Source organism: Triticum aestivum, chromosome 2D (genome assembly GCF_018294505.1).
Source record: "Triticum aestivum cultivar Chinese Spring chromosome 2D, IWGSC CS RefSeq v2.1, whole genome shotgun sequence".
In the NCBI taxonomy this organism is placed as follows: domain Eukaryota; kingdom Viridiplantae; phylum Streptophyta; class Magnoliopsida; order Poales; family Poaceae; genus Triticum; species Triticum aestivum.
In genome coordinates, this window is record NC_057799.1 from 641,644,026 (window position 1) to 641,664,750 (window position 20,725).

The window sequence follows — 20,725 nt, forward strand, 5'->3', positions numbered from 1 at the left end:
AGTATTGCAGCCCCGAAAGCTGATTTCAACTTGTTTGCTTTGGCTCTCCAAATGGATGTTTCATGGTGATACTTAGCCTTGAAGATCAAAACCATCTGGCTATGTGGTTCTTTTGCAACCTCCATGCCACCGAAAGAATAAGTCCTTGGTTGATTGCTTGCAAGTTCCTGATGCCTAAGCCGCCAATTTTTTTCTTAACGCAAATATCCACCCATGCCCTTAGGCACAAGCTTTTTGTAGTAGGTTCATCTCTTACGCCTGTCCACCAAAAGTTTCTTATAATTGCAGTGAGATTTCCTAGGAAATTCTTAGACAAATAATATTAGACATATAATACACAGCATGGGAGAGTCTGTTCGCCTTGTAAGCTGAAAGTTTGGATTTGAATTTATTATAAACAAAGTTGCAGATCTCTCCTTCAAGGACTGGTTCAGGACTGATTATTTTATTATGTCCAGAAAGAAGCCACGTTAAGACCCTTGCTGTAGAAGCAACGCGTACAACTGCGTCAGGTTGTTTCAAAGAGCAATTCACATGCGCGGCACTATTATTTTTTGGGAAATGATTCCCTTCACCACGCTAATAACAGTGTGGACGTCGACCCCCTCCAGCACCGTTCGACCTGCCTTTAATCAGATGGCTCACAACAACCACACCATGGGCCAACTTTCTGCTACATGTCCCTTGTTGCAATTCTACGGAGCTCAATAGAGAGTTTGTTTGAGACAAGTAAACAAAGTCAACCCAGCGTCTTCCACGATGCTGGTCGGATCGAGAGCAAACATCCACCACATCGCTCGATTCCATCTGGGAGAGTCGTCGCCGGTGAGCAGCGCATCCGCCACCGCCCCGGTTCTCTTCCTCTTCCGCCCCTGTTCTCCTCGCGTTCGCGACCAACCACAAACGCCAGACACCGCCATGGTCGATCTCCTGTTCTGACCGCTGCGCGCCAAGGTCATTGACGATGGGACGTCGCCAGATCTGGCCAAGTGCGGCCACCGACAATGCGGCGTCACTGAATCTAGCCAGGCACAACCACCCACGACACATCGTCGTCGGGTTGTCTCACCATGCGACGCCCCCACCATCATGGTAGCCACCGCGGCTGGCTCCGGTCGCCGATGCCACAGTGCCCTACCTCCCTTGCAGCCTCATTGCTCTGCAACAGGCGGCCTATTGCAATTGCAACAAGGCTCTTGTTGCAATCTCGACGACACGGATGTGAGCTGCAGTATTTTTTGTTTGTTTTTGCAACAAGACTTCTGTTGCAAGATTTTTTCGTGCAACAAGGGTCTTGTTGCAATCATGAGATCGGATTGGACAGCTGGCGAACCAGCCGATCTTTGTGAAGTTCAGCCGAGACGCGTAGCAATTTTTTAGGGCTAATTCAAGTCCCCGGTTACACGGATGCCATTATTCTGTCAGATATTCGATACTATCATATTTAACTGACCGTGTCGGGTTCATGAAAGATTTAAAGCTTCAAACAAATGTTACCCAAATACACATTTCTTTAGAATTTGGTGTCAAATATGTATTTTTTGTACACCCCAAACAAAATAGAGATTCGTTGTCTGAGAATACAAGACATTGGTATTATTACACTCTTCGTCCCTAATTACTTGTCTTAGATACATCCATATCTAGACAAATCTAAAATAAGTAATTCAGGACGGAGGTAATATTTTTGTATGTGTCCTAGTAATTGTTTGCACCACCAAATTCTCATGACATTTCCTATGCATGTATATATTTGAATACTTCCATGTGACCCAATCAAGTCAAAAACCATCGACATTATGGCGTAAATTTAACATGTCACTTGTGTAATTATGATTAGCCAAGGATGAGGGTGAGATGTAATCTTATTACCGTCTAGTTGCGCTAGTCCTTTTCATTTTCTTCTAAGACATGTTTGAATTTTGATACTTTACAATAATATATGAACGTCAAAACTAATTTATACAGAGGTTGGCGGGTTTAGTAAGATGAGTGTGATGGCATAGAAGAGGGTCAGATAGCGGCGACATCGGAGGTAGCACCGCGGTGCGAGAATCCGAGTCTGTTGTAGAACTCGATGCGCATTCGAGAAAAATATATTTCATTTCTTTATGAAATACTAGACAAGACAATAAATTAAATAAAAACCTTAGTAAATGGGTGCGCGGGAAAGAATATAATTGATTCCAATCTCTTATCACTACACTGATTTATTTTTCTTATATTTGTTTTTGATTTAATGATAATTTCCTTGTTGGCACTTTGTAAATTTTTGGCGCATTACTAAGCAAAATCTGTATGTGCAAAGTTTTCGAATAATAAACATATAAAAATGACCTACACCCACGGGGATTACATGTAATGCCCGACGGGTTTCCCTACACCCACGGGGATTACATGTAATGCCCGACGGTTAATTGTAATGCCCGACGGTTTTTGGTACACCCTCGGGGATTACATGTAATGCCCGACGGTTTTTGCCATACCCAGGGGATTACATGTAATGCCCGACGGTGAAATTTAATAGCCGAAGGTGAAAACAAAACCCTCACCTATGAGAGGACATGGCCGGCGGTAGATATGTGCCTCTAGGTTATTTGAGAAAATACCCGACGGTGTATAGTGATAACCGGCGTTTGACTTTCCCGCTGGATGATATGTTTCAATGGACAACATATGTAGAATGCCCAATGTTATATTCCAGATAATTCGGTATAAGAAGATTCCAAGAACTAACATCTAGCATTGCTATTGTAAGCGAATGCATTATGTTCTTTTTCACAATGCTTAAAAAAATGGTACAGGATAATACAAATATGATGTTTAAAAAAATTGCACTTACAAAAGTACTAGTTTGCTAATTTCTTGGTCATGTACTTTTGTAACTTGCCTTGCACGTATCTTTAGTTTTTCTAATAAATGCAATTTTGTCTAGAAGGAACCCGACCTTCATGTATATTATTAATTAAATGCAAATGTGTCGTGAAGTATTAATTACATCTTGAATTATAACGAGGATGAGTGTTGTATTTTAAAATTAAGAAAGTGGAATGCTATGCATACGATCCTATACGTACATATGATCCTTTTTGTCCGAAGCAGTGCGACCATTCTTTTTCCTCCCAACCAAGAAAGTAAAAGGGAGGCATCACCCTTTCTACAAAGAGTATGCCACATAGAGCCACAGAGGCCTTACCGTTTCAAAGTGCTGCCGTCCCCTGCATCGGTGAGGCTATGTTCCTACAATATGAACCCGTTCGTATATATTTTTCATCACCATTTTAGGTCCTTAGTAAACACATATAGCTGGTCATGAAGTATTAGTACTATCGTGACTTACAAGCCCGATTCTTCCTCGGGAAGAAAAAGGGCGATCTCGCCAGCGTCTCTCCCAAGGACAGTTCCTTCGATCGCCGCCGTCCTTCGGCGGCTCCCCTCCGCCGATGACCTCGATCGTCGGTGCTGGGGGGTCGCTGGATCCGTGCGCGCGTGCGCGCGCGCGTGTGTGTGTGTGTGTGTGTGTGTGTGTGGATATATAGTTTTAGGCTAAAGTAGCTTTGTTTTTAGGTTGCTCATCGTCTTGGCTTCGGCGGCGACGATGACGGCGCTGAATAAAGATTCTTCAGTTCCTTCCCCGACAAGTCGATCGGCCCTACGGTTGGGGGTGGTTTTGAAAACCAGCCTGTTAAAGCAAGGATGGTGTGGCAGCGGCATCCTCGTGGTGGACATATGTCCTCGGCCCGGCGTCTGTCCCAACATCAGCGTGGAGCTTGGGAGGTACGTAGTCCAGGAGCGGATGCAGATTGTGGACTGCATCGACGACATCTGGAAGACAGAACGTGTGCTGGGTTCGTGGTCGATGGATGGAAAGTGTGGTTTCCTCCTTCGGTGTCTTAGTCGTGGTGGGGTTCCAGACCTTGACTTCGATAGCGTGTCCGGGCGACAATAACTTCAGTTTTGGTGAGCCACCTTGGAGGTCCACAAAGCTGCATATCAGCGACGGAGCCGCGTCGAGCTTGGGTGAGGAGGTGATCCGTCGTTCTTCTCTTCGGTGGCTGTTGTGGTCGTCCAGGGAGCAGGTGATGGAGCGTTGGTGTCTAGCTCAGAGATGTTTTGCTATCTTTTCAGTTTTGTCATGTCGATCCTTACGTGGCTTGTACTTTGATCTTCATGATATGAATGAGACACGTATTACCATGCAAAAGAAAAAAAATTGTGCGCGGTGACCATATTATATTTAGAAATAAGGATTCTAAAACTGGTGGATGGGTGGTAGTTACAATTCTTTGTTTTGGTCACAAACATGAAAAAACTACTTGGTTTATCTATGAAGTGTTGGAAGCTTTGATTTTTTGTGCGTATGCTCACTTTCACAAATGCACAAGTAACTAACAAAAATATTTTGGGATGGTTTTTGGCAGTGGCGTTTCAAGTGTGGCCCATTGGAGCAAGAGAAGGCAGATGGTGTTTTGGAGGAGAACTTGACTAGGAAAGTGTAGCAGATGCTACATGAGGAAAAGGCGGCAGTCATCAAAAGATTAATGAAGAAGGGACAATTGCCTGCACAACTAACAGAAGTGGATGAGAATGGTAACCGTTGGCCAACTAAGGAAGCTTTAATTTCTGCAAAGAAAGTTGACTTTGGTACCGATGTTGGTTGGCGTCTACTATGTGAGCATTGGAGTGGTGCTGAATTTAGAGGGTTACCCTTAAGAAACAAGAGGAACAGACTTGCTAATGGGGATACAATCTTCCATTGCAGCGGTGCGAGAAATGCTATCGCCACACGTCAATTCCTGGTATTCTATCTTCGTCAAGCATCTTCCTGCTTATGTTTAATAGGAAAGTTTCATTTACATTGGATGATGTTTCACTCTCTTGAAATGCAGACACTCAAAACAGGGAAAGACCCTGGAATTTCCGGTGCTTGGCTTCACACGCACAATTTGCATCGAGGGACCGACGAAGAGAAGATTTGCAGTCAAAGAACTGCCGATCGTTGGGTTAGCGAAATCTTGCGACTTAGCTCATTTTAATCATCATGACAACTATTTGCACAACACTTTAGTTTACATTAATTTTTTATTTGAAAAGGAGGATTTTGATAAGGCAATGAAAAATGCTCATGGAGAAAATTGGGAAGAGGAGCGCCCAGATTTAGATGGACAAGTCATCTATGAAGCAGCAGGTAGAATGCCACATGGCAGGCTGGGAATTGCTAATGAGTTATTTAACAAAGCAGAGAAGGCAAAGTTTAAGTCTAAAAGGGTGATGGCCTCACAACCGGTGCGGTCTGCTAGGGAGGACCGTCTAGAAAGAGAGAACAAACATTTGAAGCGGGAGAACAAGCGTCTTCGAGGCATTGAGCTTGTTGTGGAGGTAATCTTTCCTTCTCTTGTAAATTGGAGTCTAAGTGGATAGGGTTGTGCTGACATGCTGATGTTTATAGTCATTGGCTGAGAAAGGGGGAGTGGACTTTGATGGCATAATGCAATCAGCTGCGGCTGACTTGGTAAGTTTAACCCATCTCGATGGTAGGCTTGCAGCAATGGAACTATTAAGTGATGTGTCTTCTGTGTATGATACACAGTCTACATCAGATTCGGAAGGCGGAACTCGTAGGGGACGAGGTGATGTGCATCAAAGCGAACCTGAAAAGGTTAGTTCATTATCGTCATACCTGCAAGTCTGCGGATGACCTCCCCCTTGTTCCACCGATTTTGTTTTCTCTTTGCACATTAGCACATTTAGACGATATCAAGAAAGAATTTGTGTGTGCAAGTTAGGTGCAGGAATATGGGTCATGGATAGTAGTAGCAGAGGCAGCAGATCCTTCATTGTTTTAATTGCAGATTTGTGAAAATAAATGCATGGTTAACTATATGGGCACATTCCTCTAAAGGATTATATCACCTAAGAGAAATGACTACTAATGCATATAAATACTTGATGGTTGATATAACAAGTTTATCTGCACATATATGAAAAAAATGCAGTGAAGACCACCCTTGATAGCCTACAATTACCATGGTTGTTTCTCTATACATATGCCTTGTTTGCTTGTTTCTCTATACATATGCCTTGTTTGCGTGCATATCTAAATTTGCTCTCATTTCTTATGCGCAAAACTGAAGGAAATATGCCCTAGAGGCAATAATAAAGTTATTATTTATTTCCTTATATCATGATAAATGTTTATTATTCATGCTAGAATTGTATTAACCGGAAACATGATACATGTGTGAATACATAGACAAACATAGTGTCACTAGTATGCCTCTACTTGACTAGCTTGTTGATCAAAGATGGTTATGTTTCCTAGCCATGGACAAAGAGTTGTCATTTGATTAACGGGATCACATCATTAGGAGAATAATGTGATTGACTTGACCCATTCCGTTACCTTAGCACTTGATCGTTTAAGTATGTTGCTATTGCTTTCTTCATGACTTATACATGTTCCTATGACTATGAGATTATGCAACTCCCGTTTACCGGAGGAACACTTTGTGTGCTACCAAACGTCACAACGTAACTGGGTGATTATAAAGGTGCTCTACAGGTGTCTCCGAAGGTACTTGTTGGGTTGGCGTATTTCGAGATTAGGATTTGTCACTCCGATTGTCGGAGAGGTATCTCTGGGCCCACTCAGTAATGCACATCACTATAAGCCTTGCAAGCATTGTAACTAATGAGTTAGTTGCAGGATGATGTATTACGGAATGAGTAAAGAGACTTGCCGGTAATGAGATTGAACTAGGTATTGAGATACCAACGATCGAATCTCGGGCAAGTAACATACCGATGACAAAGGGAACAACGTATGTTGTTATGCGGTTTGACCGATAAAGATCTTTGTAGAATATGTGGGAGCCAATATGAGCATCCAGGTTCCGCTATTGGTTATTGACCGGAGACGTGTCTCGGTCATGTCTACATTGTTCTCGAACCCGTAGGGTCCGCATGCTTAAAGTTCGATGAGGGTTATATTATGAGTTTGTGTGTTTTGATGTACCGAAGGTAGTTTGGAGTCCCGGATGTCATCACGGACATGACGAGGAGTCTCGAAATGGTCGAGACATGAAGATTGATATATTGGACGACTATATTCGGACACCGGAATGGTTTCGGGGGTTATCGGATATATACCGGAGTACCGGGGGGTTACCGGAACCCCCCGGAGGTTATTGGGCCTCATGGGCCCAAGTGGTGGAAGAGGAGAGGCGGCCAAGGGGCAGCCGCGCGCCCCTCCCCCCAAGTCCGAATTGGACAAGGAGGGGGCGGCGCCCCCCTTTCCTTTCCCCCTCTCTCTCCTTCCCTCTCCTCTCCTACTCCAACATGGAAGGGGGGAATCCTACTCCCAGTGGGAGTAGGAATCCTCATGGGGCGCGCCAAGGGTGGTCGGCCCCCTCCCCCTCCTCCACTCCTTAGCCGTGTGCGGTGCCCCCCTCCATCATAATCCACCTCGGTCATATCGTAGCGGTGCTTAGGCGAAGCCCTGCATCGGTAGAACATCATCATCGTCACGACGCCATCGTGCTGACAGAACCCTCCCTCAAAGCTCGGCTGGATCGAAGTTCGAGGGACGTCATCGAGTTGAACGTGTGCTGAACTCGGAGGTGCCGTGTGTTTGGTACTTGATCGGTCGGATCGTGAAGACGTACGACTACATCAACCGCGTTGTGCTAACGCTTCCGCTTTCGATCTACGAGGGTACGTGGACACACTCTCCCCTCTCGTTGCTATGCATCATCATGATCTTGCGTGTGCGTAGGAATTTTTTTGAAATTACTACGGTCCCCAACAGTGGTATCAGAGCCAGGTTTTATGCGTAGATGTCATATGCACGAGTAGAACACAAGTGAGTTATGGGCGATACAAGTTATACTGCTTACCAGCATGTCACACTTTGGTTCGGCGGTATTGTTGGATGAAGCGGCCCGAACCGACATTACGCGTACGCTTACGCGAGACTGGTTCTACCGACGTGCTTTGCACACAGGTGGCTGGCGGGTGTCAGTTTCTCCAAGTTTAGTTGAACCGAGTGTGGCTACGCCCGGTCCTTGAGAAGGTTAAAACAGCACTAACTTGACGAACTATCGTTGTGGTTTTGATGCGTAGGTAAGAACGGTTCTTGCTCAGCCCGTAGCAGCCACGTAAAACTTGCAACAATAAAGTAGAGGACGTCTAACTTGTTTTTGCAGGGCATGTTGTGATGTGATATGGTCAAGGCATGATACTATATTTTATTGTATGAGATGATCATGTTTTGTAACCGAGTTATCGGCAACTGGCAGGAGCCATATGGTTGTCGCTTTATTGTATGCAATGCAATCGCCCTGTAATTGCTTTACTTTATCACTAAGCGGTAGCAATAGTCGTAGAAGCAATAGTTGGCGAGACGACAACGATGCTACGATGGAGATCAAGGTGTCGCGCCGGTGACGATGGTGATCATGATGGTGCTTCGGAGATGGAGATCACAAGCACAAGATGATGATGGCCATATCATATCACTTATATTGATTGCATGTGATGTTTATCTTTTATGCATCTTATCTTGCTTTGATTGACGGTAGCATTATAAGATGATCTCTCGCTAAATTTCAAGATAAAAGTGTTCTCCCTGAGTATGCACCGTTGCCAAAGTTCGTCGTGCCCAGACACCACGTGATGATCGGGTGTGATAAGCTCTACGTCCATCTACAACGGGTGCAAGCCAGTTTTGCACACGCAGAATACTCAGGTTAAACTTGACGAGCCTAGCATATGCAGATATGGCCTCGGAACACTGAGACCGAAAGGTCGAGCGTGAATCATATAGTAGATATGATCAACATAGTGGTGTTCACCATTGAAACTACTCCATCCCACGTGATGATCGGACATGGTTTAGTTGATATAGATCACCTGATCACTTAGAGGATTAGAGGGATGTCTATCTAAGTGGGAGTTCTTAAGTAATATGATTAATTGAACTTTAATTTATCATGAATTTAGTCCTGGTAGTATTAGCATATCTATGTTGTAGATCAATAGCTCGCGATGTTGCTCCCCGTTTAATTTTTATATGTTCCTAGAGAAAACTAAGTTGAAAGATGTTAGTAGCAATGATGCGGATTGGATCCGTAATCTGAGGTTTATCCTCATTGCTGCACAGAAGTATTATGTCCTTGATGCACCGCAAGGTGACGGACCTATTGCAGGAGCAGATGCAGACATTATGAATGTTTTGACAAAAGCTTGGTATGATGACTACTTGATAGTTAAGTGCACCATGCTTTACGGCTTAGAACTGGGACTTCAAAAATGTTTTGAACGCCACGGAGCATATAAGATGTTCCAAGAGTTGAAATTGGTATTTCATACTCATGCCCGTGTCGAGAGATATGAGACCTCTGACAGTACTTTGCCTACAAGATGGAAGAGAATAGCTCAAGCAGTGAGCATGTGCTCAGATTGTCTGAGTACTACAATCGCTTGAATCAAGTGGGAGTTAATCTTGCTATCAGCCTGGTTATGAACTACTATGTCTATTCCTAAATAGATAGCATATTAGAAAGCATGCACTCTAAATTTGGCTCATGCAATAAAAAGAGTATTCATATTGTTTTCTTGAGTAAAGAAGGTATTCAAGAAATGTACATGAAAGGAATATTGATTTATGAAGAATGATATTTCAAATTATGTATGCCAAGAAATACTCCCTCCATTCCAAAATAGACGACTCAAGTTTGTACTAATTTTGGTATGTACAAAGTTGGGTCATCTATTTTGGAACGGAGGGAGTAGGTACTATACACTTCGTGTGAAATTTCAAATTTTCAAAAGGTTAACCTATTATTTTTAGGGACGGTTATCCTACATATGATTACATGTGTTAGCCGAGACGTGCAAGACAAGCTTACTGGTGTGACAAAAGTTTGTGTAATTGGAAAAAGTTCATCAGTTTGAAAATGGTTAAGAATTTGACAAAAAAGTTCACAAATCTGAACAAAAAGTTCGTAAAATAAAAAAAATCTCAATTTTGACAAAACAAAGTTCACAAATTTGATAAAAGTTTGTGAAATTCAAAAAAGTCCATCGACTTGAAAAAAGGTTAAAGAATTTGTAAAAAAGTTTAAAAAAATCATGAAATTGATAAAAGTTTGTGACATTGAAAAATATTCATTCATATGAAAAAAGTTAAGTTTACGGATTTAAAAAATGTTCATGAATTTAAGAAAAAGAAAAAAGAAAAACAGACTGATAAGATGCACAACAAGAAGTATAAAAGAAGAGGCCAGCCACAAGAGATAAATCGAATTAAAGAAGAAGCCAGTCACAAGAGATGCGCTGTCCTAGTTGGTTAGTGCAGGTAGAGATAAACCAAGAGGTTGGGTGTTCAATCTGCCTCACCCACATATTTTTTGAAGCTTAAACAAATAATAAAATAATAAATGGGCCAGGCCCAGGATGGAGTGGGGACGTACATCAGTTTGTCTGATGGGCCAGCGGATCTGCTACGTACGTCTACGTACAGCTCGTATGCCTCACATACGGAGGTGTGTATATGTTATGGTCAAATGACCATACTACCCTTATACGGTTTGTGGAGGGGGTGTACCGAAGCATGGCTCTTGGAACACCTAGCGGGTAGTACGCTGGCCATCCACATGCATGTGGAAGTTGTGCGGGGCAAACTGATGGCGCTAAGCGTGTCACCAATGCGCAGCCACAAAAACGCTAGCACCGTAAGATGTTACCGAATATAATGAGAATTGATAAATATGGTACTATTATTTGCTTTAATTATAAATGAAATGCACAACAATCAACACCGCTGGCAAGCCCATGTGCGTGAAAGTTGTGTTAGTAAAACCGATGGCGACGCGTGCACTGCTTGGGCACAACCGTCAGAACGTTAGCAAAATTTTATGAACAATGATAAGCATTGCATCGGTAAATGCTTTATTACATTGAAACATCCCGTGTGTAGCACCGCTGGAAACCACATGCACGTGAAAGCCATGTGAAAACCAATGGCACTAAGCGTATCGCTGGTGCGTGGTTGTGGAAGCGTTAGTGCAATAAGATTTAGCGACCAAACAATGGCAAACATTGAATTTGAAATATTTGTTTCAGATTTTTTTTTTAGAAATTGAATTAAATATTATATTTCAATTATTACGATGCAACAATGAAGATTTTGTGTAGAGCGGTTCATGCTCTAAAAAAAAGGAGATATAAGAATATAAGAGGAAAGGGGGCGCGCGAGACCAACATAAAAACTTCCCCTCGATTATCTCTGTCATTACATATATTGGAATATAAGTTTTAAATTCTCTCTTTTAGGGATTACATTAAATCATCATTTGAATTTTTAGTACAAGATGAATGATGATTTTCTAATTGCACCATTAGTTATCATAGAAAGTAATGTTTATTCCTAGACTTTCTAGACGATAATCTTGTATATAAATATAGCCCCGACTAAGATATTTCTCATGCGAGCATGTCATCTCAGCATGCACACATGCATGAAAATAAGTCAATGTCAATATGCAACCATGCATACAAACCAAGGACGCTAAGTGCGCCGCTAGAACACAATTGCCGAAACATAGCGCATTTGTTATACCAAATATAGTTGTGAATATTGCATCGACGTGTGCTTTAATTATAATTGAAACACCTAGCGGGTAGCACCGCTGGCCAACCATATGTGCGTGGAAGCTGTGCGGGCAAACCGATGGCGCTAAGCATGTCACCAAAGCGCAGCCTAAAAAATGCTAGCACAATAAGATGTTACCGAATATAATGATAAGTGATAAATATGGTACTACTATGCTTCAATTATAAATGAAACACCCAACAAGCAACACCGCTGGCAATCTCATGCGCGTGAAAGTTGTGCTAGAAAATTAGATGGCGATGCGTGCACCATTTGGGCACAACCGTGAGAACGTTTGCAAGATAAGATTTTATGAATAATGGTAAGCATTGTATTAGTAAATGCTTTAATTACATTGAAAATCTGGCGGGTAGCACCGCTGGAAACCACATGCACGTGAAAGCCACGTGGAAACCGATGGCACGAAGCGCATCGATGGCACGCGGTTGCGGAAGCGTGTAAATGCAATAAGATTTAGCGAATAATGGCAAACATTGAATTTGAAATATTTGTTTTAGATTCCTTTTTTAGAAATTAAATTAAATATTACTCCCTCCGTCCCATAATGTAATAATGTAGGATGTTTTTTAGCACTAGTATAATGTCAAAATACATCTTACATTATGGGACAGAGGGAGTATGTTTCAATTACTACGATGCAACAATGCAGATTTTGTGTAGAGCAAGCAAGGGAAAAAAAAGGCGGTTTATGCTTAAAAAAAGGAGATATATAAGAATCTGAGAGGAAGGGGGCGCGCGAGACCAAGAGAAAAACTCCTCCTCGATTATCTCTGCTATATACATATATTTTCCTCTGTCTGTTTTTCCTTTTTACTTCTTCTTCAATCAACCGCGGTCGACAACTAGAGACAGAGACATGGAGCGTGCGGCGGCGGCGGAGGCGGAGGCGGCGCTGCTGCGCGAGAAAGCGAATCTGCTGCGGGAGTCGATGCGTAGGAGCGAGGCGGTGCGCGAGGGGTCGGCCGCGGCGGTCGACTCCATCGGCCGCCGCATGGCCGCCGTCGACGAGGCCGTGCGCCCCGCCCAGGTTCCGGATTAGTTAGCTCTCCCCTCGTCTCGCCGTACACGCCGCTCGGCTCGATCGATCACATGGCTCGCCGTTCTCTGTGTCGTTTGCAGGCGAGGACGTGGAGCGCGTACAGGGCCCACGACAACGTCGCCAGGAGCCTCCGCGCCGTGGAGGCCGTCGTGCGGCACCTCGACGCCGTCCGCGAGGTACGTTCGTTGGTTCGTCTTCTTGATTTGCTTGTCGCCGTCGTCCTGCGCCGCCGGCGGCGGCGGCAATGGCGATTCCGCGTCTGCGTGTCTGCTTCTAGACCGGAGGGAGCATCGGTCGACTAGTCGTGGCCCAACAGAGTCCTCCGCGTCGTTGATCGGTTCGACGGGCACGGCACGGACACGCAATTTCCGACGCGAATCTCCTGGCCTGGGACGGCCCAGTACTAGTGTTATTCGGTGCGAGGCCCAGGTATGTGTCGGGCCGACGCTGCCGTCGCGAGGCCGTCCCAGTGCGTCGTGCTGGGCCGAATGCGCGATCTGTTTCCCATCTCCCCACCGGCCCCGGCTCGGCGGTGGCCGGCCCCCATTCCCCAGATGGCTCGGAGCCGGTGAAGATGCCGCCCCTACTCCGGCGGGGTGGCGTCCTCCCGAGGAGCGCGGCGGCGTGCGGGGCGCGAGGGGGCCGGTAGCAGCGCCACTCGCGCCGCCGCCCCTCCGCCCTGAGTCGTTCGGCCGGAGTGCGCCCCGGCGTGGCACCCAAGTCGTGCGCTAGGTTTGCGTCTCTCTGCGCCTCTCGCCGGACGCCGTAGTGCCTAGCGATTTTGCTCGCGGTTTCGAGTGCGGCGGCGTGCCCGCCTGACCTCTCGAGTCGTCAGTGGGCTCTGAATCTAGCGTATGCGTTGCAACTGCTGCAATGTTTCGAGCGTGCACTACGCCAAAATGGAGTGGTGCAATGTCATGGTTAACTGACAACTGCGCATTCCTGCAGAAGAGCAGAAATTCGACAGGCCGGCGCATCCTTGTATTGAATTTGTGATAGGATCTAGTCTTGGTCTTAGACTTAGTTTGGTTATGGTGGGACATTTGGTGGACGATTTCCACTGATGCTGCTCGTTCTGTATGCGTGGTCTAACATACTGTATTAGCTGAGCAGAACTGGCCCTTTTATTTTAGAGAAACAGGGGTCACTTTCCCCGTGGGCTTTTCATAGATGCGGGAGTGTATTGTCACTGTTGTGCTGCCAGATCATGCTAATGTTTCACCGAAGTTCATTTGTACAGGCAGAGTCGGTGATATTGGAAAGTGCAAGCAAGGGTGTTACTGCATATCTCGACGCGGTCGATAACTTAAAAAGCGCCGAGGACTTCTTCACTTCAAAGAGAATCGGTAAAGCCGGTGACGACGCGCTCAAACGTGTCGATGAATTGCTTCGTAAGGCGGCTGCCGAGTTGGAGAATGAATTCAGTAGGGTGCTATCAGAATGCAGGTTCAGTTTGCCCATTTGCTTAGGCCCATATTCTCACTTGTGTATGTATACATGATCTCACGGGGAACTAACATTCTGTTTTGGATGATTGGTTATAGCAAACCGGTAGAGCTTGAGCAACTTCTCAAATGTCTTCCAAGCCGTTCATCAGCGAAAGATTCTGCTGAAAGCCAGCCAAATCCGGGTGCCGTGCTCTCTCTTCCTACGCTCATTGATCCGCGCTACGTGCCTCGGCTCTCAAAGTTAGCTCAGAAATCAGTCCAACTTGGTTGCCATAAACAGTTTGTGAAGATATATAGGTGCAAGCTTCTACAAGTTTCAAATTGCCTGACATACTTGCAGTGCAGTGTTACCACTATATTTCATGATTTGCTTGCCCATGACATTTTCCTTCATTCTTCCAGAGATACTCGCAGTTCAACTTTGGAACTGACCCTTAAGCAGTTGGGAGTTGAATATGTTACGGCAGAAGAAGTACAGACTGCGCAGGCTGAGAGCCGGGACGCTAAAATTACTCACTGGATCCGATGTTTGCAGATTGCGGTGAGGCTCTTGACTTTTGACCACATAAGGTTTGGACTGTAAAATGATGTTTGCTAATAATAGCTGACTATTTGTTCAACAGGTAAAGTTGCTTTTTCCTAGTGAACGCGCACTGTGTGATCAAATTTTTGAAGGGAAGCATGCATGGAAAGACCATTGCTTTGCTGCAGCAACATCCAAAAGCCTCCTGAATCTACTCAGCTTTGGACAAGCTATTTCTAAATCTAAGACATCACCAGACAAAGTATTTTTGCTGCTAGATATGTTTGACCGAACATTGGAACTTCAATCTGAGGTGAAGTTTCAGCCACCTGTAGTCCATTTGTCTATTGCCGCAAATGCTGTGAATGACACTATTTGTACGTAACATACCTAGACTAATTGCTGTTCCCTAACAGAATGCTCGTATTGTGCATCTTTTTCCATTTTTTTCTGTGATGCTTATTACATGCACTGCAAATGATGTAGATATATTTTTTTTGGCAATAATTGAGAATGTCCCTTTGGACCATACATCCTTTATCTCTCTGACAATATTACACTTAGACCTTTACAAAGAAAACATACGCTCTCTAATACACACCAAATACCTGTGCTAATTTAAGGAAAATTACCGTTTTCAAGCCAATCCATATATGGTGAATTGGATGTAGAAAATATTCAGATAGGTAGTCATAGATTTAGGTTGGCGAACGACATACATTTGAATTATGGGATTGTAGGTGGCTAGGTGCAGTCTAAAGGTGCAAATACCACGACTCTGGTTCATATATGCATGGCCTTATTTCTTCAGTTAAAATGGTGTATACTATATTTGCGGTGAATTTAAGTAGTCTGTTGCTCGCTGTCTATCATGGTATGTTCACTGCAGTGACTGAGCAATTTGACATTGTACTTGATGAAAGAACAGTGACACTTATTTTTGCGGGTTTGATAATGCATATGCCCCTATTTCTATATAGTACTGCATGTGTGTGTGTGTGTGGCGTGGCAGCATTTACATGCTATTTGAATGTGTATTTTCATTTCTTGGCTATTGTTAGGTTGAGGCAGTCTTTGCAGGAGATGAGTGCGCTGAAAACCGGAAATCTGCAAGTACTTTGGTCAAATGTTTAGCACAAGCAGCAAAAAAGACTCTCATTGACTTCAAAGACAGCATTGTGAAGGAGTCGCCTAAGAATACGAGTACTGATGGAGATGTGCATCCTCTTACCAGCTATGTTGGAAACTATATCAAATATCTTATGGAGTAAGTGAAATATGCTGCATTGAATATATTTCTTCAACATGTCCTCCAACACAAATGCAGTGCATTACCATTAACAACAATATTCCTTCTTAAGACCTATATAAATTTTGTGCAGCTATCAGTCATCACTAAAGCTGATCTTTCAAGAATCCAGCAATGGAGACGGAACAAAGTCTGGTCTGGTCTCTGAAATCTCTGGCCTTATACATGCGGTAGAGACCAACCTAGATGTAAAAGCAAAGCAATACAAGGATCATGCCCTGGGAATTCTGTTCTTAATGAATAACATCAACTATATCGTCAGATCTATCCGCAGGTATATAAAAAGCATACAATTGAGAGAAACACAAGAAATTGAGATCTCATTAATTGGATGGAATAATCATTTTCTTGTTCTCAGTTCAGAAGCCAAGGATTTAGTTGGTGATGATTGGATTCAAAGACGCCGAAGGACTGTGCAGCAACATGCTACTCAGTACAAAAGAGTTGCTTGGGGAAAGGTCCGATGGTCAAAAGCTCAAATTTGGCAGCACAATGCATGCCCACATCTCGTCCAGTTTCCATCAACATGTTTGTTTACCTATTTGCCCTTTCCTTCTCTTTTTCATTAACTGCAGGTATTGGATTGTCTCTCAGCTCAGGGTTTAACTTCATCAGTAGGTTCTGCTACAGAAGGTATTGCAGGAAGTGTTGGAAGTATCGGATCTCACAGCAGTACAACTTCCACATCTGTGATCAAGGCGAGGTTAGAACTAAGTTTCAATGCGATGTGTACTTTACTCTGTTTATTTTGGTGTTTTTTCCTTGCTATTTCTTTTATGGTGTTGCTTTCCAATATTATCAGATTCAAGTCTTTCAACAAGCAATTTGAAGAGGTTTGTCAGACTCAGATGAACTGGGCTATTCCCGATAAAGAGTTACGCGATAACCTTATCCTTGCAGTTGCTGAAGTTCTGTTACCTGCTTATAGATCTTTCCTGAAACGCTTTGGGTATTTTTCCTATCTTGCTCGATTATCTTCTGCTTTCTTTTCATCGCGATGTGTTATTAGATTTTTCCTTGCTAATCATGAATGAGGTTAATAAATTTTTGGGTGCAAAATTTTGAATAGCAACTGGCCAGTGTTCTTATTTTCTCTTCCTACAGGTGCAATTGTATCAAGTGGTAATGATACAAGTATTTTCGCTATTTTTTAGTCGAGCTGTCCATCTTTAATGGTGGATTGCAGTTCATATACCAAGTAAATATCATAACCATTCTGGGCATACTGTTGTGGTGAATGATCGAGTCGTTGGTCAACACCACTAGCATCATTATTTGCTTTGCACAACAAACACAATACCAGTTGGCGTGCTAGCTAGGCTTTGATAATGCTTGGCTCAGCAGTATTAGTGGATCATGCTCTATTGGGGAGAGGGGGGGGGGGGACTGGATCTAGTTTTTACAAATTTTTGATTGTTTGATTATAAAACCGTTTAGTTCTATGGACAGAGGTATCATGTGAATCAGGTAGATTTTTTTTAGCGCAGGTGGATAATGTACATCCTCAGCATATCTTCCTAAATCTGGTTACTACTTGTACACATTGCCCAGTTCCGTTGCAAAACACAGAGCACACATTGCTAGGTTTCATTACTAAATGCGAATCATGCAAGTTTCTCTAACCTATAAACTCAAGTCGTACTATTGATGTGATTACTCTTTTATTTATCATCCAGGCCTCTTGTCGAGAACAGCCATCATGCTTCGAAATATATGAAGTACACTCCAGAAGCACTTGAGCAAACACTTGGTAATCTATTTGCAAAGAAGTTACCACAGTAGGTGAACTGGGACACTGATTGCACCAAGCATTCTAATTAGCAGTAAGTTAGAAGCTTCCTGTCAATTGTATATGTGCTATAGTTAGATTATGATGATGATGAGGTGGTGGCGTGGCGGTGTCTAGTTAGATTATGATTATGATGAGGTGGTGGCGGTGGCGGTTGTGACGATCACAATATTACGAGTGTTCCGACCTGAATGTTTTTTCCACTCCACTACACGTTCTCTACAATGGCTAAATTTTCAGCTGAGCATTATATATATTTTTAGCAAATTTACCTTTTGACTTCAGTAAATCTGATATTCTCTTTGGCCCTTGCTCCTGGTTGCTGTCTACATTCACTGCATGTTAATGTTGGAGTTATGAAATCTTTCATTGTTTCTCCAAGCCTTGAGGTTCAGACCAAGTTTTCATGTTTTCATTTTGAAGAAATGTATAAAATATAAAGTTGTCAACTGCATAATCTACCTGTGAACTGAACTGAGATAGCATACCTGACCGTATGAGGTGCTGTTCTGCAGTATATTCTGCAATAGAAACTTCTCAAGTTTGGTTTTACTCCTATCAAAACAAAAGGATATTAGCAGAATAATAAAGTTTCAATCTAGTTCCATGGATGCAAGGGAATTCTTAAACATTTTCAAAAGCCCCCATACATGACCCTAATGGGTAGCCAGTAATAAGTATCCGTTGTGGCTGAAAAATGTAGTACGTATTTGCAAATGAGTCGAATGTACTCTTACTTTTCAGCAACTACAACTCACTCATGGCAAGTTTAGCAGAAAATATTTGGTTTTCTATATTATCCTCTGCTCATTTTCAGTTGGTAGGGACCATTTATGGTGTACATCGTCACCATATCCTCTTTCTTAATAATGCACTATAGCAGGAGTGTGAGGATATTGGTCACTAGTGGTCCACTCAATAATTGTTAGACCCATGTTGACCAGATGGATAGGCTTGTAGATATCTGGGAGTGTTTAGCTTTAGGTTGAGTGGTGATTACAGTACTAACATATACCATCAGTTTCCAAACTTCTTCTCCTTCCATTTTTTATCCCTTATTTCCTGTGAGTGTGCTTTGATTTTGCTTGGAATCAAATGTTATCCAAATTATACAGTGCAAAAGTTCTCTTCTTTAGCACAAACTAGTTGAATCTTTCACCTGGCGCCAGTGTAGTGGAATCATAAATCAATATTGTTATGCTAGTATATACCAGCACACCTACCTGCTCCCATTATTCTAGTCCCTTCATATCCATCCTTTTTAGGTAGGATTATTCTGTTTGGGTCTCTGAGGAATACATGTGTGATCCCCACTAATGAAGCGATAACTTTTCAATTTGTCTTGGAATAACGATCATGCGCCTTTCCATCAACTATTTGTAAGACCTTGGAGCTTAATGTACATAAACTAATTCCCAGAATTCTGCTTTATTGCCTTTATGATGACATTATGGATGAGAATGTATATGTAAACTATAAGAAAAAAGCTGCCACAAACTTTGTGGCTGCAGCACTTGATGATGCTCTTCCTTTTTTGTCCGATATGCTTGGTTCAGCCCTGAAAAATGGTATGCACTTCTGTACTAAAATGTATCTACAGATGAACTTTATTATTCACCAGTACCTGCTTTGTTTTGGGTCTCTCAGCTCTGCTTCTCGGTCACAATTTATTCATTGCATGCTGCACAGTAACGTTATTTTCCGAATGCTTCTGTAGGAAGGCTCAAACTCTGTGGATCTCATAATAGGAACTAGGGGGATATTGTCGTGGCCTCGGTTGGTCAGGGAGTCATTTTTTATGCTGTTGAGTTGAGCAGGTCGTCAACCTATCCCGAGCCAACCAAATCTCAATCCAGCATTATCGTAAGGCTTCCTGTGCTCCAGCACGCGTGCTGCAATAGCGTCACATATAATCTGCATTCAGTTCTGGATCTAGATGTTGATAGCAGAGCTACGAAAATCAGTGTGTGGGTCTAGCGACGCATGATTTTTTTTGGTTGTACTCAGAGAGTAGATATCAGATAGGGATTTGGTGGAAAAAGGCGATAGATATCTTTCTGGTCGTTTCGTGGTAATATCGTCACAGCTAATGGACCAGGTCACAGAGCTATCATGGGTCATAGGTCATGGCGAGTACCCGTGGAATCTAAACATAGTTTTGCTTTTATGTTTTATTGCCATGGTAGAACTTGTTCTTATTCTTTGGGAGAATATTGTCTCTTCATGTTAAATAAACTCGGGGTCGGTTGCTAGTCTCGGTATAAACCGGGTGGCAAACAGGGGTAATCAGATGGATTCTTCCTGGCTATAACTTTATGCCATGCTTAATTGTACTATCAGAAGTTCATAACATGGCAATAGATGGTAGAAGAAAAAGTTGATAACATTGTTGAGTTGAGGACGCTGTTAAACTTGACTGATGAATGATGGTAGCATGAGGGAATAATTAGTAGTACTCGCATAGTACAACACAAGATAGGCCAAGGGGATGTGAAGACCTGATGATTACCAAATGCCTAGCTACTACTTTGGCTGGCTGTCAATTTTGTGCCGTTAGGATTCGTTGGTCCATGGAAGCTTTGGGATACTTTTCGCCACGCGGCCTGTCATTGGAAAATCATTCCTTTTCACTTTTGAGAAAGTACAGAGTAGGTTCTGTATCTGTCCATCTCTTTTCAACTAATTAATTCGGTGAATGAGGGTTGGTTTAGAGTCCCTGGCCCAGCCTAGTGTGAGCATGAATGGACGGCAGGTTTGTCTGCCTCCTCCCCAGCACGCTAGCTATTTCGCTGCCAGTTTTTTTTCTTTTACCTCCTTCTGTGATCACTTCCTCCTAGGCATCCTTCAGATTTCCGTACAGAAACATGTCAACTATACTCTGCTTTACCGTCTGGAGTACTACACGTTTTCTAGGCTAAACTAGCCTACAAAAACGTCTATGAT

General features: G+C 43.1%; 2 protein-coding genes across 5 annotated transcripts; both read left to right on the forward strand.

Moving 5' to 3' along the window:
* The first annotated feature begins 4,478 nt into the window (after positions 1 to 4,478).
* LOC123056135 (uncharacterized) lies at positions 4,479 to 5,234 on the forward strand. Its single transcript, XM_044479856.1, has 4 exons — positions 4,479 to 4,799; positions 4,890 to 5,003; positions 5,095 to 5,188; positions 5,227 to 5,234. Exons 1-4 carry the CDS (start codon positions 4,503 to 4,505, stop codon positions 5,232 to 5,234), a joined length of 513 nt encoding a protein of 170 aa, XP_044335791.1. The 5' UTR covers positions 4,479 to 4,502.
* Positions 5,235 to 12,412: 7,178 nt separating this feature from the next.
* Positions 12,413 to 20,135, forward strand: LOC123055281 (exocyst complex component EXO70A1). Of its 4 annotated transcripts, none has more exons than XM_044479275.1 (12): positions 12,413 to 12,701; positions 12,794 to 12,889; positions 13,954 to 14,159; positions 14,258 to 14,702; positions 14,785 to 14,997; positions 15,746 to 15,951; positions 16,067 to 16,267; positions 16,352 to 16,451; positions 16,569 to 16,696; positions 16,796 to 16,942; positions 17,670 to 17,816; positions 19,500 to 20,135. In XM_044479275.1, the coding sequence occupies exons 1-11, from the start codon at positions 12,531 to 12,533 to the stop codon at positions 17,773 to 17,775; spliced, it is 2,019 nt and encodes a 672-aa protein (XP_044335210.1). In that variant the 5' UTR covers positions 12,413 to 12,530; the 3' UTR covers positions 17,776 to 17,816; positions 19,500 to 20,135. The 4 variants fall into 4 exon arrangements, with proteins under 4 accessions (XP_044335210.1, XP_044335209.1, XP_044335211.1 ...); XM_044479276.1 differs by lacking the exon at positions 19,500 to 20,135 and having other exon boundaries at positions 12,414 to 12,701; positions 14,258 to 14,458; positions 14,564 to 14,702; positions 17,670 to 18,086; XM_044479274.1 differs by lacking the exon at positions 19,500 to 20,135 and having other exon boundaries at positions 17,670 to 18,086.
* Positions 20,136 to 20,725: the final 590 nt, after the last annotated feature.

What these genes read in the sequence shown, in the direction of transcription:
- LOC123056135 (XM_044479856.1), top strand. Translation starts at nt 4,503, where the DNA reads ATGCTACATGAGGAAAAGGCGGCAGTCATCAAAAGATTAATGAAGAAG. An exon ending in TCGCCACACGTCAATTCCTG is followed by an intron (nt 4,800 to 4,889) that starts GTATTCTATCTT and finishes CTTGAAATGCAG; the next exon opens with ACACTCAAAACAGGGAAAGA. An exon ending in AAAGAACTGCCGATCGTTGG is followed by an intron (nt 5,004 to 5,094) that starts GTTAGCGAAATC and finishes TTATTTGAAAAG; the next exon opens with GAGGATTTTGATAAGGCAAT.
- LOC123055281 (XM_044479275.1), top strand. Translation starts at nt 12,531, where the DNA reads ATGGAGCGTGCGGCGGCGGCGGAGGCGGAGGCGGCGCTGCTGCGCGAG. An exon ending in AGGCCGTGCGCCCCGCCCAG is followed by an intron (nt 12,702 to 12,793) that starts GTTCCGGATTAG and finishes TGTCGTTTGCAG; the next exon opens with GCGAGGACGTGGAGCGCGTA. An exon ending in TATATCAAATATCTTATGGA is followed by an intron (nt 15,952 to 16,066) that starts GTAAGTGAAATA and finishes AATTTTGTGCAG; the next exon opens with CTATCAGTCATCACTAAAGC.